The sequence below is a fragment of the Lacerta agilis genome, chromosome 14 (genome assembly GCF_009819535.1).
Source record: "Lacerta agilis isolate rLacAgi1 chromosome 14, rLacAgi1.pri, whole genome shotgun sequence".
Taxonomy (NCBI): Eukaryota; Metazoa; Chordata; class Lepidosauria; order Squamata; family Lacertidae; genus Lacerta; species Lacerta agilis.
The window spans coordinates 22,706,787-22,733,934 of record NC_046325.1 but is presented as its reverse complement, the minus strand read 5'-3'; the positions used below and the strand labels follow the sequence as shown (position 1 = coordinate 22,733,934).

Sequence of the window (27,148 nt, the reverse complement as noted above, 5' to 3'; positions counted from 1 at the left end):
GAAACTGTTCTCTAAAATGCACTGGGGAATGGTATTTGTCTAAGATTTGGTGGGGAAATGTTGGTAATCAGTTTCCAGAATGCCATTTTCAGCTCCTTGTTTCTCATACTATATATGAGTGGGTTCATTACAGGTGGCACCATGCAATAGAACATAGAAACCAAGAAGTCAAATGCTGATGGGGAACTGGAACTTGGCCTGAAATAGACAAAGGTGCCACTTACCACAAACAGGGAAATAACAATAAAATGAGGCAAGCAAGTTGAGAAGAATTTTTGCTTCCCTTGGCTGGATGGGATTCTAAGAACAGCTCTGAAGATCTGAACATAAGAAAAAACAATGAGAAAAAAGTAAATGAAGCCAAAAGAAGACCCAAGAATCAGAACCCAAATTTCATTGAGATATGAGTCAGAGCAAGAGATTTTAAGCAGTTGTGGGATTTCACAGAAGAACTGATTGATGACATTAGAACAGAACTCAAATCTGAATGTAGTCCCAGTGTACATAGTTGAATAGATAACTCCACCAATCCATGCACTGGCTGCCATCTGAATGCAGGCTCTTTTGTTCATAACAGTCTCATAATGCAGTGGATTGCAGATGGCAACATAGCGATCGTATGCCATGACACCAAGAATGATGAAGTGGGAGACCATGAAGAAGACAAGGAAGGAGACTTGGCAGATACATCCAGAGTAAGAGATGGTTTGGGTCTTCATCAAGGAATTTGCAATGGACTTGGGTACTGTAACGGATATGGAGCCAAAGTCTTGGAATGACAGGTTGGCCAGAAAGAAGTACATGGGTGTATGAAGCTGGTGGCTATAGACGATGACTGTGATGATGAGAAGGTTTTCTATGAAGGCCACTAAATACATCATGACAAAAATGATGATGTGGAATATCTGCAACTGCTGGATTTCAGCAAATCCATGAAGAAGGAATCCATTCACTCTTGACTGGTTAGACATTGTGCTTCTCTGATGTTTGTTTGGTACCTATGAACAGAAATATATCACATTACTTCTTTCTTATTCAGCTGTAGCTATCCTAGGATTGGAGTGCTGTTCTCTCGACATCTCTCTATCTGTTCTAACAGTGGAAAGCTACAGCAATGAGTTTATTCATGTCTCATTTCTAATCACACCCTGAAGGTTTAATTCTCACGAGTCTTGTACAGCTTAGCAACACTGAATTGGACATGTATTTTGAGAGTTGTGCAGGTGATGAACTTAGATTGTCCATGATCCAAAGTGCTGTTAGAATTTATACGAACGACTTGGGCCTGAATAGTTAACTGGGTCACCATTCACTTTATGGACTTGAAAATGAAAAGTAGCATTTAAGATTATGGCAACCCCTCTTGAACTTCTGGTCCTGGGTACAATATAATTGTGTGTTGGAATTATTTTATGAACACAGCACGGAAAGCTTAATGCAATTTTCTTTCGACAAGAAACAACAGTCACTGGGGAGTTCACCAGGGTCGATTCTACAGATATATACATTACACAAGCTTATATAGAGCCCTTTCCTTGTTGTTGTTCAGTCATTCAGTCATGTCCGACTCTTCGTGACCCCACGGACCAGAGCACGCCAGGCACCCCTATCCTCCACTGCCTCCTGCAGTTTGGCCAAACTCATGCTAGTCGCTTCGAGAACACTGTCCAACCATCTCATCCTCTGCCGTCCCCTTCTCCTTGTGCCCTCCATCTTTCCCTTTCCTTAGCTTTATATATATGTATGTAGAAATTAAGTGACATTCACAGTGGAAAAGCAGGCATTATCAGAGCTGGATACCTGGTTCAGCAAAAACAGGATGAAACTTGTTATCAGGCTAGCTCAAGGCTGAGTTATTCCTGCACAAATATTCTTGACACATTCTTAGTACAGTCTGAGTAAGCTGATTCTAACAACATTTTTAATGCAACCTGGGTAATGGGAATCAATGGATTCCCCTTACAACGGTCTTAAAAATACTTGTGTTTTAGTAGGCATACAACTGACTCAACATGGTGTGACTCCTGGAGACAGCTAACATTAGGCTGGTGCTTGTGGACAGCATCAGCTGCCTTCTTACATTTGCTTGGGTCTCCCAACCCTCATATGTTCCATCAAAGTATCATCACATTAACTTTAGGGTTCACCTAAAGGATGAATTCTGTAACCTGGGCCATAGATTTGTCTGCCCTATCCTAGTTTCTAATCAACTATTTTCGCCAGCTTGGAGTGCCAAGCCCAACAAGAGAAATTGACAGAACAACAAAAGAAAAACTCTGATCTGGATTGAGAGTGTAGCTTCCTAGGAATATCAAATGAAATGTCCTGAGTTCTGAAGCCCTTGTGATGGATCTCTAGCTCCTGAGTGATCCAGATGACAGCTGGGGTTGGCTGATGTCTGACATTTCAGCTTCCAATTCTTCCTCACTCAAATATACTTTCAGGCCAAGCAATATGAGAATGTGAGGCCTGGTGGTCGCCGAATGCAGTATTCCATCCACTCTGACCATCAGATTGAATGGGAAGTCTCATCTATATGGAATTTTCACTTTGTGTAGATACCCCATTACAAGGCTGAGTATTAGTGGTGCCCTAAAGTGCCCCCGTGTATATATTGTAAAACAATGGTCTTGGAATCCTGGAATTTTAGCACTTTGACTCTCTTTTGAGTGATTCCTCTTAATTGAGTGATAGAGTGAATCTGACAATTATATTCTTGGGCTTTACAATGGAATTCATATTTAATGAAAACAGATGATGGACATGCCCTAAGTGTGGTGCCAGTGTGGTGTAGTGGTTAAGAGCAGTAGACTCGTAATCTGGGGAACCGGGTTCGTGTCTCCACTCCTCCACATGCAGCTGCTGGGTGACCTTGGGCTAGTCACACTTCTTTGAAGTCTCTCAGCCCCACTCACCTCACAGTGTTTGTTGTGGGGGAGGAAGGGAAAGGAGAATGTTAGCCACTTTGAGACTCCTTCGGGTAGTGAAAAGTGGGATATCAAAACCAAACTCCTTCTTCTTCTTCTTCTTCTTCTTCTTCTTCTTCTTGGCCAAAGAAGACCCAGGTAACTACTGACCGGTGATCTTAACATTGATACCAGGAAAAGTTCTAGAACAGATAATTCAACATCGGTCTGTGAGGACTTAGAAAAGGATGATGTGATTACTAAGACCCAGCATGGGTTTCTCAAAAGCAAGTCATGCCAGACAAATCTCATTTCTTTATTCCTTTTTTCTTTTTTTTGATGGATTGAGTTTCAAGCTTGGTGGATCAGGGGAATGCTGTGGACATAGTGTAACTTGATTTCAGTAAGACTTTTGGAAAAGTCCCCCATGATATTTTTGGGAAGAAGCTGGAAAAATGTGGGTTGAGTGGGGTAACTGTTAGTTGGATTTGTAGCTGGCTGGCTGACCCAAACAAAGGAGTACATCTAATCCTGGAAACAAATGACAAGTAGGGTGCCATGTGGTTCTGTCCTGAGCCCATTGTTGTTCATTGTCTTTATAAATGACTTGGTCAAAGGAATTGAGGGGATGCTCATCAAGTTTACAGATGACACCAAACTGGAAGGGGTTGCTAATGCCGCAGAAGACAGAATCTGGATTCAAAATAACCTTTACGTATTGCAGACCTGGGCTCAAACTAACAAAATGAATTTCAGTAGGGACAAATGTAATATGTGTCCAGTAAACTGGGTAGTCCACTTTAAACTGGCAAAAAGTCCAGCACGCTCCTGCTGTGCCACTTTGCTTTCCCCCCAGTTCCCTGGGCTGTTAGCAGAGATTCTACTCACGCAGCAAGAAGCAGGTCTGTTGTGTAAGGCATCCTTAATAAAGCTCTCTGCAGCCGTCTTCTTTCTTATCTTTGTTAAAGCGTTTATTTACAGAAAAAAATACAACTCCTGGGAAGGCATGCTTGCTCCCAGTACTGAAGAACATAACAGAAAGGAAAAAACCACGCCCCAAACTCCCAAACTCCAGGAAGCAACAGAAACCCATTTATAGGCACACCCAGATTACAGCACGTCATGTGACCAGAGCAGTTTAACAGTTTAACCCTGTAGGTTCTGGAATATATCACACCCCCTCTCGTGCTGTATTTCTGGGTTGAATGTAAATACAATCATTTATTCAAAACATAAACACAACCCCTTGCAGAATTCTTCATGCTTCTGAAAGCTTAAGGGTTTAGTAAATCCGTCAGCTAAGTTTTCTGAACTAGGGCAATATTGCAATTTAATCAAACCTGTTTGGACGCTTTGACAAACGTTTTGGAAACGGATGTCCAAATGTTTTGTTCTTGCTTTAAATTGTCCATTTTCCGCCAGTTTTAAACATGGTTGATTATCCTCCCAAACAGTGACAGGCAAATGACAATTCCCATATATTTCTCGTACCAAACAGTGGTAGTACTCTAGTTCCCTACACACGTCAGAAAGGGCACTGAACTCGGCTTCAGTGGATGAAAGTGCAATAAGCTCCTGTTTCCGCGACCTCCAACCAACTAGAGACTTTCCAAATTTTACCACCAGTCCGGACACAGATTTTCTGTCCTTTAAGTTCGCCCAGTCACTATCAGCCCAGCAAGTGAGTTTTGTCTCACCCTCAGCTGGCAGTTTTAAACAAACATTTTTAGTGGCCTGCAAATATTTGAGAATTCTTTTGATTCCTCTCCAGGCAGCCACGCTAGGCTTTGAAGCCTCTCTGCTGAGCAGATTTGTCGCGAACGCTATGTCCGGTCTACTCCACTGGGAAATATATAGGAGACTTCCCAGAGCAGATTGAAAAACTTCGGGATTGTCAAAATCAGACCTTTCCCCAAATTGACTGTCTTTTACATAGTTTGTCTCCATGGGAGTTCTGCTGCCTTTGCATTCAGCCATTCCAAACCTTTCAAGTATTTGCTCAATTTTGGGCGTTTGACTGAGCATAAAGCTCCCGTTTGCAGTCCTATCTATCTGTACACCTAGATAGACCTTTACTGGCCCTAGACTTTTAAATTTGAAATACTTTTCAAGCCTCTTGGCAAATAATTGCCCCTGTTTTTTAGTCTTTCCAAAATGGAGAAGGTCATCAACGAAGACCAACACCATTTCTTGTTGCTGTCCGGAACCTTTCAGATACAGACAACTGTCAGCTTGGCTCTTTTTGTAACCCATGTCTTCCAGAGCATTATTCAGACACAAATTCCAGTTTCGGGCAGACTGTCTTAGTCCATATATGGACTTGTGCAGTCGCCACACTTGACCTGGCATACTGTCTTCAAACCCTGGAGGTGGCAACATGTAGAGTTCCTCCTCCAGGTCTGAGTTTAGATAGGCTACATCTATGTCAAAGTGGTTCACCTGAAAACCTTCCTGGGCAGCGACTGCTAAAAGCATTCTCAGGGTTTCACTCCTGGAGGTTGGTGCGTAAACCTCAGTGTAATGGAGCCCTTTTCTCTGCGAGAAGCCTCTCGCAACAAGCCTTGCCTTGTATTGTGGTTCTCCTGTGGTTGTTGGCTTGATTCTGTACACCCAGCGACTGCTCACTGCCTGTTTTCCTTCCGGCAGTTTTGTGATGGAGTACACTCCTAACGATTTCATGGAGTTAAGCTCCTTCACCATTGCCTCGTGCCACTTAGCGGCCTCTTCCTCAGGCAATTGTAACACCTCTCTGAAGCTTTCAGGCTCGCATTGAGCTAAGCAAGCCCAAACACTAGTTGCTGTGTACTTTTCCAGGGGTTTTCCTTTTGTGGTGCGTTCAGAACGCCTTACCACTTGGTCAGATGCCCCCTCTGACTCTGATGTGTTGGGACCAATCTGTGCGTCCCTGTCATCAGGAGAGCCTCCTAGTGACTTACTTCGCTTTCTTTGTCTTTCTGGACTAACTACAGGAGATGTGGGCGTACTCCTGGGTTCTCTTTTTACTGGCCTTGGAGATGTCCCTTGTCCTTGAGCTGGTGTTCCAGCAGGTGCTGGTGCTGGCTCCTGAACATCTTCATCAGCAGAGTCATCTAGACTCTCTGAGAGAACATCAGGATTGGCATGAACACGTGTCCATCCACCTTGCTCGCAAAACTCAGCACTTCTGCTTATCACAACTCTAGATTGATTGCCCTCAGGATAGACAAATCTCCACCCCTTCGTCTCTAGCTCATAGCCACAAAATATCATTTTTCGGGATCGAGGATCACCTTTTCTGCGTTGAGCTCTAGGGATCAGAACCCAAGCTTCACACCCAAACACACGAAAGAAATCTACCTTAGGCTTCTTTCCATACAAGAGAAAATAGGGTGTGTTCCCCACAGTAGAATTATATGTCCTGTTCAAAGTGAAATTGGCTGTTCTCCACGCCTCCCCCCAAAACCTTGGTGGAAGCTGTGCATCAAACAGCATGGCTTCCGCAGCCTCCTGAAGGGTGCGGTTTCGCCTTTCAGCCACCCCATTTTCTTGAGGAGAAAAAGCGCAAGTTAACCTGTGGCGTATGCCTTTCCTGTGGAAAAAATTCTTTAACACAGAACCCGTAAATTCCCCGCCACGATCGGATTGCAGACACTTTACTTTGTGCGGGAACTGCCGTTCCACAGCAGCAATCCACTCCTTAATTGTATTGGCAGCCTCACTCTTCTCTTTTAGAAGATAAATCCACCCCATCCGGGTATGGTCATCTGTAAGAGAAAGAGCATATCTGGCACCGCCCAAACTGGCAGTGGGCATAGGTCCACATAAATCTGTATGGATTAATTCGAAAGGTGCTGCAGTTACCCTGTCAGATCTAGGATAACTACAAGTCTTCACTTTAGCTCTCTTACATGCGCGACAATCTAAGAACTTTGAGCATGACTTCATGTTGCACCCATCAGCACACAAATGCAACTTTCTGACATAGCCCCAGTTGCAGTGTGCCATCCTCCTGTGCCAAAGATGCACACACATATTGTGCGTGGGTACATTCGCACACTTTGCCTGTGCTCCCACAGATTCTTCCAGGGTAAACAACCCATCCTGACTCTGAACATTAACAAGCTGCTTACCTCCTTTGGAAATTGTACATACATCATTTTCAAAACAGACTTTAAACCCATCTCTAAGCAAAGCAGAAACAGATAATAAACAACTTTTCATGCCCTGCAAAACAAAACATTCAAGATTAGTATTCAAACAGCTTAAATACACAGAGCCAAATTTTTGTAATTGCCTTTGAGTGCCATCAGCCATAGAGACAAGTTTTCCTTCAGTAAGTTCCTTGCAGTTCCCTAGTTGGACACTAGGGGGCAGTAAATGGTGACTCGCCCCACTGTCTATAATCCAGCGTCGACTTGGCACTTCCTTCACGGTTGCCACGGCAGCTAAGAAGTGAGAACTTTTATCAGCATAGCTGCTTCGTCCCCGGCCTCCACGAAAATCTCGGCCTCTCCTTCCATGCGTTGGTGCTTTGCTCCTTGTCTCGTCGTCCTGGGCGACGCCCTTCCCAGTCTGGGGACAGTCTCTCTTTAAATGTTGGGTGGAGCCACAATTGTAACAGCGCCTGTTTGCAGCAAAAGCCTTTACAGAACCTTCTAGCCTCTCTGCCCCTCCGCTCTTTGCACAACTCCCCTCTCTTGGGTGTCGGCTTCCCTGTCTCTGCCTTTTGGCTTCCTCATCTGCTAATCGACCAGAGACATAGTTGAGCGTCAAATCAGTAGCAGGCATGGACTCCAAAGTCAGGCACAGATTTGAATAGCTTGCATCTAATGAGCTCAACAAAATACAAACTTTAACGTCTTCATCAAAATTTATACCCAACAACCTGAGCCTGTTAAATACAGCAAGCATCTGTGCTATATGGTCCTGGATATTATGTCCCGGTTTAAGTTTTAAATCAAACAAGTTCCTCATAGCATGAATTTTGGCCCCTGAAGTAACTCTGTGATGAACGCGTTGCAAAGCGTTCCACACATCGTGTGTGTGTGTCAGGCCCTGTATGTGAGGAAGTTGAGGCCCATCTATACTTAGAATTAATGCTGAAAAAGCCTTCTGTTCCTTTTGCAAAACAGCCTCTGAGGCACCTGCAGTGGCCTGAATAGGTAAATTCAGCGTATAGTCCCAAAGCCCTTTGCCAATTAACCAAGCCTGGCAGCGTTGAGACCATTCCTCATAATTATGTCCATTTAAGCGTTCAAAGGGGACAGAGGAAAACTCATTCTGCTCGGCCATCTTCCCTGGGGGTGCAGCTCACTTACTTGCTTTCAGTAGCTTTCCTCCCTGTCCGAAGATGCCTCCAGTCTCCTCTTCAGCCAGCGAGTTCAAACTGCTATTTTTGCCTTAAGAAACAGCAAAAGCAGGCTTCTCAAGCTGACCCCTCTGCCTCCACAAACTTGGCAGAGTACACTGCATTCCACAGCTAGTTGCCGCGACGACGGAGCTCAGGCTTATCAGCAACTCCTCTCTGCATGCGAAGCTGAACGCCAGCCCTTACACAAACTCTGCTTTCAACTGTCTTCCAGACGCTGACCAGACCAAGCAAAACTTCCATGGCCTCGGGTTTATGACAAGCCATGACCCATAAAGTGTCCTTAATGGCTAGGCTGTCCATAATCTGCTGGAGCCATAACCTGTCCAGTAAACTGGGTAGTCCACTTTAAACTGGCAAAAAGTCCAGCACGCTCCTGCTGTGCCACTTTGCTTTCCCCCCAGTTCCCTGGGCTGTTAGCAGAGATTCTACTCACGCAGCAAGAAGCAGGTCTGTTGTGTAAGGCATCCTTAATAAAGCTCTCTGCAGCCGTCTTCTTTCTTATCTTTGTTAAAGCGTTTATTTACAGAAAAAATACAACTCCTGGGAAGGCATGCTTGCTCCCAGTACTGAAGAACATAACAGAAAGGAAAAAACCACGCCCCAAACTCCCAAACTCCAGGAAGCAACAGAAACCCATTTATAGGCACACCCAGATTACAGCACGTCATGTGACCAGAGCAGTTTAACAGTTTAACCCTGTAGGTTCTGGAATATATCACAATATGCTACACTTAGACAGGAAGAAATAGTTGTACTAAGTCACTGGATTGCCAGTAGTACATGTGAAAAGGATCTGGGGGTCTTAGTAGACCACAAGCTTAAGATGAGTCAACAGTGTGATGTAGCCGCAAAAAAAGTTAATGCTATTCTAGGCTGCATCAACAAAAGTATAGTGTGCTGATCAAGGGAAATAATAGTATCACTTTATTCTGCCTCGGTCAGATCACACCTGGAATATTGTGTCTAGTTCTGGGTTTCACAATTTAAGAAGGATCTTGACAAGCTAGAATATGTGCCGATGATGGTGGTCAAGTTAATCAAGGGTCTGGAAAGGAAGCCTTATGAGGAACAGTTGAGGGAGTTGGGTTTTTTAGCTTGAATTAGAACATATCAACATAGCAAAGTCACACCACCTCTTACTTTGCCAGTGGTGGTTGGGGACGATGGTATTTTTTAAAAAAACAAACAAACAAAAAACTCACCCACAAACAGCCCTTAAAGCCAGCTGCACGTTTGGAAGTAGAACATATCATTGACATGGATGGACTAGACTGTGGAATTCTTAATTGTAAAGCAAACATTAAGTTAATCGGAATGAAGTTTGGCCTATTTATCCTCCTCACCTTCCTTATCATCCAACTTTCCTTCCCATTCAGTGTTGCAGCCCCTGACATTCACCAATCACTCCAGGCCTCCCAATTCACCCAGGACACTCTGTTGCTATCATCACATGATTTGGTAGAAGCTCAGATTTCTCTGAATTGGCCTGATTTAGTTTGGGATTCAGCTGAATAAGGTTTACAAACACAATAAAAGCATCCTGTTAGTCTTATCTAAGGGGTTTCTACTTGCAATAATTCCATTAAGCAAAATTATTTCAGAGTCATTTATCCTCTTTACAGATAAAGCTGCCCCAAATCCACATTTTACACCCTCATTTTAACACCTCCTGAAGTGTTCACTTGCAATGCATGGTTGGCTCCAGGAGGCAAATTAACCTCATTATTCTCAAACCTAAATGCTTCCAAGATGTTCATTTATTTTTAAACAGTCCCATTCCTTCATGACAAGTCAAAGGGTAAAGAGATAGAAACACTGGCGGTGGGTGGAGCTTAGTGCACTTGTCTCTACATGCTCAGTTTGTGTGCAGGATTTACAGGTGAGTAAAAGACCCAAATAGGACTAGTTCCTTATATCTCAATAAGAAGATGTTCAAACAGAAGTTCAATGTTCTCAAGGAAGCATGTGATTGCAAAGAGCACTTATTGCAGAACAGTCTTGAGAACAATACACAAGTGAGTACCAGAATTTGTGGCTGCAATTCAATGAAGAATTAAACATTCTTAAAACCATTAATGTTAATTATGAATTTATATATTGTTGTACATTTAAAGTATATATTTGTGTTTGCTACCTTGGTATAATCCCTCACCAAAAGTAGGGGTATAAATCCATTAAATAAATAAACATCCTTATGTACACTAAATATTCAATTAGATTGTGTTTGTGTGTTTACATAAATAATTTATTTATTTCATTAAATTTATACACCACTTGTTTGTAAAAATCCTCAGAAATGGTTGCAAAATCTCAAAGCTGTTTTTCAAAAAGAAATAGGAAGTACTTGGCAAAGCTATTCAGGGCCATATAATCACAGTCAAAATAGTAGGACAAGCTGAAGTACATGTAGGAGACATAGAGCTCCAGATCGATTTGCCAGTTGATGGTGACTTTGCAGTTCTGGCACACCTGGGAAGGAGGCAAAGAAATGGTAGTGCAGCTGTGGTGGTGTGGCTGGTCTTTTAACAAAATGCTCAAGGAGTCTACCTTGGAGAACAATGTGGTTCATGGTGAAGTGAAAGGTGGAGGCATGCATTTTCCCACTTTGGAGACATTGGGAAATATCCCACTAAAGAGATCTGCCAGCACCAAAGGATTTCCATTTGCACAATGAAACCTCCTTTTCTTCTTCTCTTCCCATGCACCAACAAGTTTCAGAAGGCTGGGGGACCTCCAAGAACAAATTTAGAAGGACATGAGCTGCACAGGAAGACAAGAGGGATCAGAAGTTCCTTTATGTAGACCCTTATGCCAGCAGATCCATATACAGTGGTACCTCGGGTTACAAACACCTCAGGTTACAAACACTTCAGGTTACAGACTCCGCTAACCCAGAAGTAGTACCTCGGGTTAAGAACTTTGCTTCAGGATGAGAACAGAAATCATGAGGCGGCAGTGGTGTGGCGGCAGCAGGAGGACCCATTAACTAAAGTGGTACCTAAGGTTAAGAACGGTTTCAGGTTGAGAACGGACCTCCAGAACGAATTAAGTTCATAAACAGAGGTACCACTATACTTGGACGACAAGCAACAGGATGGATTAAGATAGTTTTACTTTGGTCCCATTGAAATCAATGTGAAACATCCATGTGGCACTCATATCGGACATATAGAAAATGTCTATATTAATTTCTATATTAGAAAACTAAAAACAATTTTTTTTGAGGATGTTTTCAACCTTAACATATTTGACAAAGCAGCCTTGATCTCTTTATTTCTCATGCTGTAAATCAGCGGGTTCAGCAAAGGTGGGACCATGGAATATATCACTGTAAAAATTAAATCTAAATGTGTTGCTGTATTAGTCATGGCACTCAAATAGGAAAACAGGCCTGTGACCATAAATGTGGAGAATACCATGAGATGTGGAAGGCAGGTAGAGAAGGCCTTTTGTCTTCCCTGTGCAGATGGCATCCTTAACACCGCAGTAAAAATATGTACATATGTCACAAGAACAAATATAAAGCAGCCTAACCCAATGAGAGAAAACAACAGCACAATTCCAGTTTCAATTTGATTTTTCTTAGAACAGGAAAGCTTTACTAACTGTGGGATTTCACAGAAAAACTGACTGACAACACTGGAGCAGAAAGGAGTTGTAAAAGTGCTGACAGTGTGCAAACCTGCATAAAGAAACCCGGTGATCCATGCAGTAGAAATCATTTCAGTGCAGGCTCTCAGGTTCATCACCAAGTGATATTGTAGTGGATTACAGATGGCAACATACCGATCATAGGCCATTATTATGAGGAGGGTGAAATCAGATGTTACGAAGAACATAAAAAAAGGACTTGAGCAACACATCCAGAATATGAAATGTGCCTAGAATTCATGAGTGAGTTGGCCATGGATTTGGGGATAATGACTGAAACTTGTCCCAGGTCCTGCATGGCTAAGTTCATTAGAAAAAAGTACATTGGGGTGTGCAGGTGGTGGTCAAAGGCTACTGCGGAGATGATGAGAAGATTCCCTGTTAAAGTTGCCAAGTACAATACCAGGAATATTACAAAGTGTATTATCTGAAATTCCCGAACTTTTGAGAATTCCAGAAGGAGAAACTCTGAAACAAAGGATTGGTTAGCTATGGTTTGGTCTTTGCTTCGGTCCATACTCTCTGTAAAAAGAAACAGAAGCACAACGTTTTAATGGCAGCAGAATATTCTAGCAATTTAACACTTCAGCCTGGAGAATTTAACATTGTCTGTTAGTATGAGCTTTTTTGCTTTCAAACAGAAGATAGTTTGATTTGAATAAAACAAAATAAAGAAAAGGATACCCCTTTTAATCATTGTGCTCCTGTGTGGGATGAAGTAAAGGTAAAGGTAAAGGGACCACTGACCATTAGGTCCAGTCGCAGACGACTCTGGGGTTGTGGCGCTCATCTCACTTTATTGGCCGAGGGAGCCAGTGTACAGCTTCTGGAGAACCAGAGCAGCGCAAGGAAATGCTGTTTACCTTCCTGCTGGAGCGGTATCTATTTATCTACTTGCACTTTGACATGCTTTAGAACTGCTAGGTTGACAGGAGCAGGGACCGAACAACAGGAGCTCACCTCATCGTGGGGATTCAAACCGCCAACCTCCTGATCAGCAAGCCCTAGGCTTTGTGGTTTAACCCACAGCACCACCCGCATCCCTGGGATGAAGTAGTCTGGGCTTTATATATCAAACACTAGAATTCCAAACTCAGGTTCAAATCTAGATAATGAAACACCCATATTGCTGCCTTGCTAATGTGTTAGCAGAAGGTGGCAGTTTCAAAATGTATTAGGAAGTTTAATAATTTATTAGAAATAGCATTTTCACACATATTGTGAACGCTAAGAAAAAGGGTTTCAGATTGCATCACACAATGGAAATGATGCTTTGTACCAACTTTGCTGAGATATCAGATGTACTTGAGGGAAACATAGAAATAAATTTAGATTATTATTATTAGCACTGGAAAGCTTGCTAGGCTAAATGGCCCTGAGTCCTTGTGGCCAGAGCATTTTATACACCTAAAATCCACTCCTGTGACTACAGACAAGCTAGCCTTGGCATGGAAATTGAAGTCCCCCTGAGAGTGGGGTCATGCAGCTGGGTAGCCCAAGACCTCCATACATACTGGCCATTGTTCCCCAGGGAGGTCACTTTGTGCTGCTAACACAACAATTTGACTTCACCCCTGGAGGTGTACTCCATTGTATCCAAGACAGATGGATGCCAACCCCCCTAATAAGAATAAGAATAAGAATAAGATGGTGCAATAGAATCTCTGATCTGGACCTTGTGTAGAGTAGAGAAGAATTTCTTCTCCAACACAAGAATTAGTTTCAAAGTTTTACTGGAAACAGTCTTAAAATAGTTGCAAAACAAAAGTTGCAATTACAAAATAACACATTGCTCTTGCCTGCACCATGAGTTGCGAAGGACATAAGCAGCCTTCAGAGCTCCCATGGATGTAACTTCGGCATTCTGCGTGATGTAAAATAACATCTGAAGAATTTTGATGGAGATAAGTAACAAACTCAACTGTAAGACTAGAAACAATGTCTAGGTTGGGTTTCTAAAAAGTTTCCACTAAATTTATAGTACTGGATAGATATTTCGGGTGTGGGATTAGAACAGCTAAGGATGTCTACTAAATGCCAGCTTGAAATGTAGCTAGGTCACTCTTCACAACTTGGATCAAATGTGGTTTGGGAGGAAATGCAGAACTTCGTAAGAAATGACAGGAGACATGTGGCTTGTGGCTAATGCTGTGTGTATACCACTTCTCAAACCAGTGACAGGAGCACACAGAGAAAAGGGGACTGTGCACACAGCCTAACCCTGCACACCAAATGATTTTATGAATTCTCCTGTTGAATATCAGCACCTACTATCCCCCACAGGATGCCATTTTTGAGGGGGACAATATCAGAAGGGAACAAAAGTACACTGGGAAAAATACTGTATAAATAAGCGCTTAAAGAATTGTGAGAGAAAAACTGGAAGAGTGAGGGTAAAAGACCTAAACACATTGAAAGTGGTTCTTACAACTCACTGACATAGTACAGTCCTGTCCTACTTGTGCTCAATTTGGATGTAATTTTCAGTTAAGAGTGCATGGGGCTGCAGTTGAAGAGATCCACATTGTGATAAAATCTATTACATGAGAACCAGGCACTTTGGAAATAAACAGAAAGTTAATGATTTTTTTTTTCAGATTCAGCAGGTCATAAGTATTATGCCATCAAAGCATCAGAGAAGCCATAGTATATTACGAAAGGAGCACAAACTCTCTTTCCTCCTCAGAAATTTCACTAGCTTAGTTAAAACATTTTGATTTCCCAATACATATGGAATCCTTGAAATAAATTTTGGAAGGCTTGTGGAAACTCATCCAATCTTTCCTTAAGTTGCTCTTCCTACTTTTCTCAGATGTTTTGCCACTGAAGAAACCCCCAAATTCACTTCAGACATAAAACCAGTTTGAAATGTTAAAGGCAGCTCTTGCCTTATTGGTTGTGGTTCTGCATTATAGCCAACACAACACCCTGTTTTTAACACTTAAATAACTCACATTTTTTTGGTGAAGAATAAAAAGGATTCCCATGCCCATGAAAAAACCTCACATTCATCAAGATTTTCTTATAAACAAACAAACAAACTTCAACATTTTCCAACTCAGGACCTGTTTTTAACCCACACATAAAGTTGAGAACAATTGATTAATCCTTTACTATACATTTGCATGGTGGTGGTGCTCCTGTTGCAGCCTATACTGGATCAGGCCATGACCCATTAGTTGACAACCAGTGATTTAATGTATATACATGTGAGATCCATTAAGTAACTCCTATGGTGTTAGGAAAGGTTTGAACTATATGAATTAATTTAGTAATATTTCTCTCTTACCTTCAGATGCGCGTTCTCCTCTAACGACTTCAGCTGTCTGTGCATTTGGATAGTCATCCATAAAAACATATGAAACCCAATCAGTCCTTGATGGCCAAAAAGATATATTCAGCAAGGGGGGGAGAGTACAGTAATATCTGGTTTGGGTTCCTAGAGATTTGCTCTCTTGAGTCTAATGCATTCTTCATTAAATTATTTTTCCATTGATATATAATTTTATGGTATTACTCCAGAGTAAAGTGGTGTTATGAGCCATCAAACCCCAAAAGGTTTCCACAATTTTGGCCACTAGTGTAACTATAGAAATTATGGGAATCACTCATTTCACAACCCCCTCCCCTCTGCTGGTATGCCTTGGCAAAATGTATATAAAGAAACCATTAGATGCAAAGCTCCTACAGGTCTAACCCCTTCCTCCCCATTCTGGTTCTGTAGGCTTTTAAAATAATTAGGGGATCTTTTGTTCTTTAATCAAAGTGTGTATGTATTGTAATGTGCTACTTGCTAGATTGCAACTTTGCTGTCTAAAGCAGCATTTTTATATATTCTGTCACTCCTATTTTATATAATAAACCAAGTTTTCTTTGTTTCTTTGTGTGAGAACTTCTTCTGGGCATAAGATTAGGGGTTAACACACATCCATCACAAGAACACGTCATAACTTCAGCAAAAGATCCTAAACTTCTCAGCATTGTGTATATGAACATATATGAGTGCTGGCAGTGAAAACAGACACAGACACATCATAACACAAACAACAACAACAACAACAACAACAACAACAACAACAACAACAACAACAACTATCTGGAACACCCTCAACCCCTGCCATTTCCTGCTACTTGGCTAATCAGATTTACATCAGCCACATAACAGTCATTTATTTTAATCTGAGAGGAAGAATGCAGTACCTAACTGTTGATGCAACTAGGCTATGATGACAGAGTATGCTTGTGTAAGAATGCCAACACCAAGACAGGGGAATCAGTTTCTGACCATTGGCAGAATGTAGCTACATCCCACCAGTGCCAGACTTTGGGATTTAAAATTTCAGTGGCACCATGTGCAATGCCAAAATTCAGCATCCCCAATCTCTCAGCTTCTGTTCTTCATCATGGCTGTGGCATCTTCTCGACTTGGCACCCAGTGTGGACGAACCAGTTTCACTCCTCTAATTCTGCCTCTGATCCCACTGCCTTAAGGAGTGATGGCTAGGGCTGGTGTACTGAACACTCCTGATCCATAAAATCAGAGGAATTACTATGCTAGTGCTGCATGCGCTCCAGTCTCTCCAGTGGTGAGAGACTCCAGTGGTGCCAAAACTTTCCCAGGTTTGGTTTCCTTGGAATGAAGTCACTGGAAATTGTGGTGTTTTTAGGATATACGGTTCTATTTTTATAAATATATACAATCTGAGCATAATATAGGAGGACTCACAGCATTAACACTCTGGCATACTGATGTAAAAATTGGAGTTTGGCTTTTGCTGCCCAACTCCCCAAGAGGCTTTGAATCCTCTAAGACCATGATCGGTCAGAGAAAAATGGATAGAGGCTGGATCCAGTGGAAAGCAAGGCAGAAATTTATTTTTCTGTTGCGACAGAATTCCCCCCCCCCCTGAACAAAAGTGTGCAACCTTTAAAGACTTTTGACATTGTCCAACCCCCTTAGCCAAAATCACCCCAATATCATCATATATACATCATAGGAGGTAGTCTACAGCAGAAATCCTGTCTGCCAGGATACTTGATGATTTGTCGCTGATTGCATTAGTTGGGCATTATTTTGTGGTGGTTAATATTTCAGTTCCTGTATCCAGGTCACAGGCTCACCCTATTCATACACAAAGATGCCCTTAAGACAGGATTTGTAAGCAAAAAGACAATGAGAAGGCTTTCCCCATTTGCCTCCCTTACTACAGAGGAATATTTGAGGTCATTGGGAGAGTCAAAATGATTTCAGGATTGCTCTCCTGTACTATGTCAGACACGTGGATTATATATTTAGATATATATGCATTTATGAATATTTATTATATATTTGAGACCTTAGAATTCTCATAACAATACCTTGCTTCTCCATTATGTCTCTATGGGTCTGCAAAATCATAGCTTTGGTTTCAGCACAGTGAGCATTTCCAGTCTCTATCTTTCTAGTTTTCAGTTCCCTGCCTATTCTCCTTCTTACAAGATGACCTGGTCTCCATTCAGGTGAGAGGCGAAGACTTTCCCCCTACTTCTGGAAGCACCATTAGCTAGTTGGTCCTATGGAAACATGCACAGCTCCTTAGTCATGCAAATAGGGTGTTTAACAGTCTTAGCCAGGTCTCTTATCTTAACAAAGAGACTGATGTGATCCCTCTGCTAGATTCCAACATTACATACTGTATATCAAAATTACAGCCTTATTTTGTTTGAGAACCACAAGCATCATCCAAACAAAGCCTCCAATCCTATAGCACAAGATGCTCATATTACACCTGTATAACATAGAAGAACAGAATTATATCTGTTTGCATTTTAACAGAAAGAAACCTCACATCATATCAACATCAAGGGAATTAGAAGCGGGGGTGGGGAATGGGGATCTGTGCAGATCAGGCTTACATTAAGATGTTAGAACGTTCCATTCTTATTCAGATGAATGGTGTATCACACCAATTTCAGGTGAATCCCAACACATGTGTCATTAACTACTCAAACCAGGTTGATGGAATGTAAAAGAAAATGTTTGAAGATGATATTTTTGTTTGAGCAATGAGTGACTGATTTTTTTTTTATTCAGTTGTAAGTTATCTCATATTTCTTTCAATGTCTAAGAAAGAACCAATATTATTGTTTCAGTGTGATATATATATATATATATATATATATATATATATATATATATATAGACACCCATTTATGAAAATGCACTAGATTGCTTAACAATTTAAAAGGGATGATTGATCAATTAAAAAATGGCTCTGTTTCTTTAAAACCCTAAGCATTCTTAATAAATCTACAATAGGATTAGTGCTTTGAAACAGTTCTAAAACTGCTGACATTTTTCTTCTATAACAAACAAGAGAAGATATTTAGGACTGCAATGGACACAGCACACATTGGCCATGCTGGCTGAGACTGATGGGCGTTGGACTCCAACAACATGGGAACCACATTAACTTCCCCTACTCGGATTGAGTACCAAAACATTCATACACTTTAACATCTTTACAGACAAAACCCTGTATAAAGAATAACACCACAAATTGTAGTCTTAGAAAGCTATTTCAATCCTAAAATCTTGGACATAGCAACCTTAATTTCCTTATTCCTCATGCTATAGATCACTGGATTCATCATGGGTGGAATCACAGAATATATGACGGCAAAGACCATATTTGTATGTGAGGAGGCATGCTGTATGGGTCTTAGGTAAACAAGTGCTCCACCAAAGAGCAACATGGAGAAAACAATGAGGTGGGGAATGCAAGTTGAGAAAGCTTTTTGCCTTCCCTGTGATGATGGCATTCTCAGAACTGTACTGAAGATCTGGACATAGGTTACAATTATAAAAATAAAGCAGCCAAATGCTATAGCAACACTTAAGAAAAGAAGTGCATTTTCAAGTATGTATAACTTTGAGCAGGAGATCTTTAGAAGCTGAGGGACCTCACAGAAAAACTGATCAACAATATTGGAACAGAATGTCATGGCAAAAGTGCTGCCAGTGTGCAACACAGCATAGAGAAGACCACTGAGCCATGCACTGCCTGCCATCTGAATGCAGGCACCTTGATTCATAATTGCCTCATACCGTAGTGGATTGCAGATGGCGACATACCGATCATGTGCCATGACAGTGAGGAGGGTGTAATCTGATGCTGCAAAAAGCAGAAAGAAATAAACCTGAGTGACACATCCAGAATAAGAAATCACTCTAGAATTTGAAAGGGAATTTGACATCGATTTGGGTATTGTGACTGAAACTGAGCCAAGATCAGTCACAGCTAAGTTCATCAGGAAGAAATACATAGGAGTGTGAAGGTGATGATCAAAAGCTACTGCAGAAATGATGAGAAGATTTCCTGTGACAGTGGCCAAATAAAAAAACAAGAACACAAAGAATTGTGTTATTTGCAGTTCTCGAACACTGGAAAACTCCAAGAGCAGAAACGTATTCACAGATGTTTGGTTGGACATCTTTTGATCTCTGATTTAAATTGCAAGATGCTCTATGGAAGGAAAAGAAGGAAGAAAGCTGTTAACATTATTGCATGGTCTAAAGAAGTGTTAACCTCAAGTGGTATTAATTCAAATAGTGATGTCCATGAGGTGAGATTCAAAAAAGCCAGAGAGCAGAATGTGTTGCAGTAGGTTTCCTATTACTATGAAGTTCTCCTCTCACATAACAATAGCTAAGGAAACCATATGTTAACTAGAATGTGAGATAAAGAACATACAACTGTGTCTCCTATAGATCCTGGCATATATTGTACTTTCATTAAGCTTACATTAAATACGAATTACTTGAGAGGAAAAAGTCTTCATAAAGATATAATCATTGTAACATTTATACGATAATGATATATGAGAACACAGAACAGAGCAGGAGTGGCTGGTTAATGAAGTTGTGCCTTGCTGCCAACTTTTTGACAGTGACATTGTTGCCACTTGCCAGCAAAAAGTGACTCTGCCAGTGAGCCGCCCCCCCCCTGGACTTCCCCACTGTCCTGCCCACCTCCCCATTAGCCTAGTAAGCAACAGCTCTTGGGAAACTGTACCACCTTTCCAAGTTAGTCATTCCTGGAATAGAAACAAAAACCAGAATGGTAGTAGTTGTAATAAGCAAAAAGCTTTCTAACAATCCTTAAGGAGCAGTTATTTACAAGCACCTACTCAGAATGTCTTTCTGGGTGACTGCAAAGAAGAAGAGAAGCTAGGATGATGTGGGGTTTCGTGTCAAAAGCCTCCTGAAATTTTATCTGAACCAACTATAATATTTACTCCAAGGATGAGGCACCAGTGGCTCTCCTGATATTGTTGTTTACCAACTCCCAGTAGCCCCAGACAGCATAGCCAATGGTCAGGGATGATGAGACTTCAATTTCTGGAGGGACACAGGTTTCTTCTTAAACCCAGGTATGGAGTTCTACAAACTCCAAAAACATTCACCACATGCTTCCCTCCTTTTTCTCGTTAAATTTGCAAAACACAAAAATCAACATAAAAACACCACCTTGATTTAATATAGTCTCAGTCTTTGCTTTTTTACGCCATTCTCTCAGGCTGAGCATTTTTTTTTGTCAGTATTTGTGGTTCTAAGAAAGAACCTGTCTTATGGTTTCAGTGATGTGATGTGATGTGATGTGATGTGTGGTGTGTGTGTGTGTGTGTGTGTGTGTGTGTACACATATACATACACAGATAGAGAGAGAGAAAGAGAGAGGGGGGAATTCAGATGAGTTTGCTGACCCCTGACGTAGAGCCAATAATTTTGTTTTGAATCTTATTGAAAACAAGTTTCTTATTTAAGAAATGATATGTGGATTTACATATAGCAACATCATACTTCAAGTTAGCTTTATTCTGAGAAGATGATGTGCTTTACTCCTCAAGTCCTAACCACAACACACCACACCACAGACAAATGGAGAAAGAATAGATTCATGAATGACAGAGCATGAGGCAAAACATGAAAACTTCTAATGGAATAGCTTAAAAGAATGACTTACTTTTTCATTCAGACGGTTATTTCCTATTAGCATGAAATTCTTCTCTGTACACTCAAGAACATTGTGCTGGCAAATGCTGTAACTATAATGCTTGTGAGCCAGCCACAAGGTTTTCAAAGAGCATCTAAAAATACTGGCAAATGAAGGAGATTTATGTTGCTTTGGGGCTTGGGGTGTCTTGCTCCCAAGAGTCCAGCATAACTATGTAGAAGAGGCAAATGTGTTCTTGAGGTCTAAAAGTTTATTTTGTGTTTCCAAAAGAACTTAATTAGTAACAAATGAGCTGAGTTATGATGAAGGAGAAAGTATGATTACTCATGTGAGCTAAAACCATCTCTTTTATTACCTTCTTTTTTCCTTGATTCACATACTCCAAATGGCCACTAAGCATATTTTGTTTAAAAAGTGAAAAATGATAAAATATGCCTGTCTGTCTCTGGGTATGAATAACACCCCCCAAAAAACCAAGGTCATGAACAACGCTATGCCAAACACACAAAAATCGTAACCGGCTGATAAAGTAATCTCAATTTTGCATTATTTTTACACATAAACAGATATAATATAGAACTAGAACATAATTATACATAGGTACAAATATTCAACTGAAATATTCAACTGAAAATTCAGTGACATCAAATTTCAATACGTATCACGAGATCCACATAGTACAGATAAAGGTCCCAGGCACACAAAAGACAAGCGTAAATGTGATTAATATAGTCTTGCCAGTCTGCAACATGAGAGTTGCCACAGGGAGTATGACAGATGTTGTGGAGCATGACAAATGTTGTAGAGGCTGGCGATGGCACTGTAGTCTTGCCACTCCAGAAGATACAGGTGAAGTTGTCTCTGTGCATGACCAAGGGGAAGATTTGAATGGAAGGTTACTTTGATTTATTTATTGGTTTTTAGGAGTCTGAAATCAAGCTGAAGGAAGTGGAGGAGACTTAGTACAAATAACTTCTTAAGGAAAAAAGAAAAGAAAAGGTGGACTGAAAGTGCCTAAATGGCTGAACACATACATCATGTATGTGGGACCAGTCTGTGAATAAATATCAGGACATTTCCCCTGTGCTTTCTATTACTTTTCTGGTGCTGTGTGGATTAGGTGTGACAATAATTTTCATCTAAGGGCCATCTTAGACGTTTACATTGAGATGTGGAGCACCAGGTTCTCTTGCTCCAAAGCTTGACTGCTGCTAGTCAGAGGTCCCAGTGGGTTAAACCTACAGACTTTGCTGGAAACTTTAACAACAGCAACAGATGCAGTCTCCACTCCTGCAGGTTTTCAAACACCCACGTAAAGAGGTGAGCCACCCCAGTTTCAACTGTGGCAAAATAAATTAGGACTTTGAACCCCTCCCAATCGCCTCCATGGCCTCAATCTGAGAAGGCACTAAGATTACATATTGTGGGTCAATCTGGGGACCTCCACCTTGTCCCAAATCCAGTCAGAAATAAGTTCAGGGGCGGGGGCTAATGCTTAATTAAACATGTAGTCCAGAAAGAGGTTGGGGTAAGGAGACTTTCTGTCTCCTACACCCTTCCAACAGAGGCTGAGGGTGCCTCCCCAATGGGTCAACCCCTCCACTCAACATATTATCAGCTGAGAGGGTGATCTTGCAGGGTGCATGGGATGCTCCAAAAGTGTCTTTCCTTTTCCCTTCACTCTTCCGGTTTAAGGCCTCTGCTCAACAGGCAAAAGGCGTGTGTCGGGCAGGAAGCCAGTTGGGCCTAACTTCTTTCAAAAGACGCCACCAGCTTTCAAAAAGAGGCTTTGGCCTTTTTTGTTGGGTTTTCCTGCCCTGCTTGCCTCTCCTTCTTGGCCTATGCCCCTCCCTCTGACAGCCATGGATCACTCTGAGCCACCCACCTTGACCCATCCCAGCTTCTGATTTGAATCCAAAATGTCCCTATTTCCCCTGCTAGTGCCACTAGCTCCAAGCCCAGGGAGGAGGAGGAGCCAGCCCTTGTACCGAGCGTTGGTGGCAGCGGCAGTGGCGGCTGTCAAGGGAGTATCTAGTTGCCTCTCCATGGCCACCACTGTGGGCCTCCTCCCTTGGATGACTCGTAGCAGGTGCTGGAGAGCAGGTGAGGAGGAGGAGGAGAAGCTGCTGCCATTGAGCCCCAACGTAGCGTGATGTGCTGACTCTGAGATGCAGGCAGAGGGCAGGGCTGCCCTGGGTGGGAAGGAAAAGGGAGTGCAACAGAGTGCAAGGAGTCTTGGTTGGTTTATTTAAAAAATGCTTTGTGTGTCCGCATCTGAATTTGCTCCCTTCTAAAATTTATTTATTGATGTGTGATTTTCTTTTTGTAAATTTACCAAACAGGAAAATGGATAAAAATGGGATTAAGAGGTTTTTTCAGGATTGTGCGTGTGGTGTCCCATTGTCACAGTGGTGTTGGCGCCTGCCCTTCTTCTGCTGGGTGGGAAACAAAACTGAAGGGTTGAGGAGGGTCAGTTGAGGGGGAGTGAGAAATGTCGCTATTTTTACCAGAGGCATGTTGAAGGGTATGTCCAATGTCCATCTACCTCCAAATAGGCCCTGTTTAGCTCAGGCCTTGGGCCTTGGCTGAATCCAGTGCATAACCCTAAAATAAATCTTGTTCCAGTAAGAGGCAGCAACGTAAAAAGAAGGAGTTGGCTTCAGTGTGAGGCCGCCCAGTTTGGGCTGTCTCATTGACACTGAAGGCTTCTGCTGACCAGGCTGTAGCTCATTAATTACTGCTTCCTGTGTCTTCCTTCTGTACTGTATATGCAGGCAAATGAAGAGTGTACTCATTAGGGTATTCACCCAATCCTGGCTGTACATAAGGATATACTGTCATGAGCGCTGACAGGAAAGTGCCTGGCCCCTGGAAACGGCTAGAGGCTTGAAATGCAATGGACTTTTACTCACATAAAATAACACAGTGAAGTATCTCTGGATTGACTCCCTCAGGGGGTGAGCCTGTTTGGGCTCTGGGCCTGTCTGGTCTGCTGCTCAGCAACACTTAGGACTCTCTAGATCTGGGTTTGAGAGGAGGAGAGCCAGCAGGACTGAGCTTACCCTGCTGCAGGATGGCCTGTGTACTCTCTGATTCCTCCCTGTTTGTGTCTGTGTTCACACTGAGATGCTCAGCCTCCAGCCCTATCCTGGAAGGGCCTTCTTCTGACCTGCCTTGATCACTCCAACCTCCTACTTCCATCACCTCCTAGCTTGTTCCCCAGACTTTTCCCAGTTGTCCCAGCACCAGGACCTGAGGTCAAAGTGCTCTTCTCCCCTGCTGTCCCTGGGGGGCTCCTGGCTGGTAGGTCTCCACCACTCCTCCTCATCTAGCCAGTCCCTGACATATACATAGTTTTAAAAACGTGTGTGTCTTTCATGTGCTAAACTTTATGTATACAGTTAGATTTAGTGCACTAGCTGGGAACAGATCACTAGCTTCAAGAGCATGATATTCATTACTTTGAATGATGCCACACTTGACATGATTCTAATCTTAAACTTTTTATTGGTTTAGATCACTGAATTATTCAAATCAGTGGTTGAGAAGAACTTAGTGCTCGTGTTTGCTAATGTAGTCTCATGTACCTAAAGAGACCCATTATTAGAAATATAGATGAGACTGTTAACGTTTATTTACATACCTTGATTGGTTATTTGTGTTGCACTCCTGGAACCAAGTCTCAAGAAACACTATTGCTGATTTTGCTGGACTCCTCAGTATAAGCTTCTAGGGACACAATTGCTAATTTGTGTTGGGCTCCTGAGATCAAACTCCCAGGAACATAAATATTGTAGTAATAATTCTGTTCCCCATGGTAATGGCATCATTCTGCAAGGGTATACAAACATTTTCAAATGTGAGGGTAGACAAACAATTTCACTGACTCAGAAAGAAATGGAGAGTGTGATTTCTTAAGAAAGCTCGATGTGTGGCTTGAAGAATACAAAACACCGCAAAGTAGTGATGAAATTGCATCTGGAAATATATTATCTATTAAGAAAAAGAGTAAGGTATTTGCATTTTTATAACTTTAGTTATTGCCTGGGTAGTTTCCTGAGATCTGAATGCAGACAAATAGTATATTGTGTAGAATAGGACATCCTGCTGGTTTATTGTTCTCTCCTAAAGTCTATATATACTGTGCTCAGCATACACATTGGCTTGCTTTGCATGACACACTAAGAAAAAACTTAGCTTTGTGAGGCTTCACAAATGTACAGCTTCCTGGAAAGACACCTACAGATGCTGATTCTTACACCAAGCTTGCCTTAGCATGTCATCCAAACCAGGGCTAGTGATTAAGCTCCCTTAATCAGTAACCTTAATCTCCCTTCAGTAACCACCAGCAGTAACCCAGAGCACACCTTGATTACAGCTCCTAATTTGTGAGGAGAGAGTTTAACCATCTGGGCTTAGTTTAACACAGTGTACCCACAAAAAGATCTGAGGAGTAGAGCAGTTATGAGCTTCTCTCCAGGAGCCCATTCATTTGTATATTCTTAAAAACATATGCTGTGTGCAGTGAGCATTAAGGTTAAAAATGGACAAAGTCACTTAATACAAGAACCTTGAACTTGATTTGTTATCATATGGGTAGCAAGTTATCCTGCAGGACTAAAGAGCTGGTTATTTCAATTCTGATATTGTGCATGCACACGAAAGCTCATACCAAGAACAAACTTAGTTGGTCTCTAAGGTGCTACTGGAAGGAATTTTTAATTTTATTTTGTTTTGAGTATAAAAATATGTTCTGTGAATATGGAGATTGTGGAGAGAGACATATTCCCTCTGCATATTGTTTCTGCCGCATTTTAACATATGCATAAAGTATAGCAAGGAAAGAGGTAGAACATTAATGTTTTTATAGTTTTGTAAGCCACTATGATACATTTTAAAGATATAGTTTAGTAAATATATGTTATCAGAACAGGATTTAATCAATGTTTATCTCTCTCTTTTATTCCAGAGGCAACAAGCATTTTAGTTATGAATGCAAAAATAGATAACAAATCCTCTGTCTCTGAATTTCTGCTCCTGGAGTTCTCAGCAATACGAGAAATGCAGATTCTATACTTCCTTCTATTCCTAGTATTGTACTTGGCAATTATATTCGGGAATCTTCTCATTGTCTCTGCAGTAGCCTTTGATCGCCACCTTCACACTCCCATGTACTTCTTTCTGATGAACTTGGCCATCCAAGACCAAGGAGCTATTTCAGTCATTATCCCCAAATCCATAGCCAATTCTCTCATGAATACCAGACACATTTCTTATGCTGGATGTGTTGCTCAAATCCTCTTATTTGTTTTCTTTATCTCATCTGAGTTTGCTCTTCTTACAGTCATGGCATATGACCGATACGTTGCCATTTGCAATCCATTGCAATATGAAATGGTGATGAACAGGGTAGCCTGTCTAAAATTGGTTGCTGGTGCGTGGGTTGCTGGTCTGCTCTATGCAGTTCTGCACACTTGTGGAACTTTTGCAACTCCATTCTGCTCAAACATTGTTAATCAGTTTTTCTGTGAGATCCCACAGTTACTTATACTTGCCTGCTCTAATCTATACCTAGCAGAAATTGGAGCTTTAGTAGTGAGTATAACATTTGTGTTTGGATGTTTTGTCTACATTGTTGTCACTTACGTGCACATCTTCACTGCAGTTCTGAAAATCCCTTCTGTTCAGGGAAGGAAAAAGGCCTTCTCCACTTGTATACCCCACCTTGTTGTCTTCTCCATATTTTGTTTCACGGGATGTTTTGCTTACCTTAGGCCTCCCTCTAAAACTCCATCTGACCTGGACTTTGCACTAACTGTGATGTATAGTCTTGTTCCCCCCATGTGCAATCCAATAATCTATAGCATGAGAAATAAGGAGATAAAAAATGCTTTATCGAGGCTTTTGGGTTTGAGGCAATGTTCTCTGGATTTATCTTCCAGGATTGTTCTGAAAAGGTGAACTCTCACACTGTAAGTATAATCAAAGGGAGTTCCTGAAACACATCATCCTTGCCAATTACACCTTCCAGGTAAATTTAGATATGCAGACTCAACATCTGCCCTGTGTCACATGGTCTTTTTGCATTTCTGCAGCTCAGTTGTATCATTCACACTTTTGCTTGTCAGATCACATGCCTTGTTGATGTACCCATTTATGTACTTACTTATTTTGAAGTTTATAATACCCCATTGATCTGTTGCATGATTCTCAAAGTGGCCTACAGCAGGCTGAACACATCTCAG

At 41.6% G+C, this 27,148-nt stretch overlaps 3 protein-coding genes and 1 pseudogene across 3 annotated transcripts; 1 reads left to right on the top strand and 3 right to left on the bottom strand.

The window, feature by feature from the left end:
* Nucleotides 1-11: 11 nt before the first annotated feature.
* On the bottom strand, nucleotides 12-971 carry LOC117057727 (olfactory receptor 14A16-like). Its single transcript, XM_033168568.1, has one exon. The coding sequence runs from the start codon at nucleotides 969-971 to the stop codon at nucleotides 12-14; it is 960 nt and encodes a 319-aa protein (XP_033024459.1).
* A 10,476-nt stretch (nucleotides 972-11,447) lies between these two features.
* Nucleotides 11,448-12,424, bottom strand: LOC117057726 (annotated as a pseudogene).
* A 6,038-nt stretch (nucleotides 12,425-18,462) lies between these two features.
* On the bottom strand, nucleotides 18,463-19,395 carry LOC117058519 (olfactory receptor 14I1-like). Its single transcript, XM_033169718.1, has one exon. The coding sequence runs from the start codon at nucleotides 19,378-19,380 to the stop codon at nucleotides 18,463-18,465; it is 918 nt and encodes a 305-aa protein (XP_033025609.1). The 5' UTR covers nucleotides 19,381-19,395.
* Nucleotides 19,396-21,673: 2,278 nt separating this feature from the next.
* Nucleotides 21,674-26,864, top strand: LOC117057725 (olfactory receptor 14A16-like). The gene is made up of 2 exons (XM_033168567.1): nucleotides 21,674-21,798; nucleotides 25,832-26,864. Exons 1-2 carry the CDS (start codon nucleotides 21,674-21,676, stop codon nucleotides 26,862-26,864), a joined length of 1,158 nt encoding a protein of 385 aa, XP_033024458.1.
* The last annotated feature ends 284 nt before the right edge of the window (nucleotides 26,865-27,148 follow it).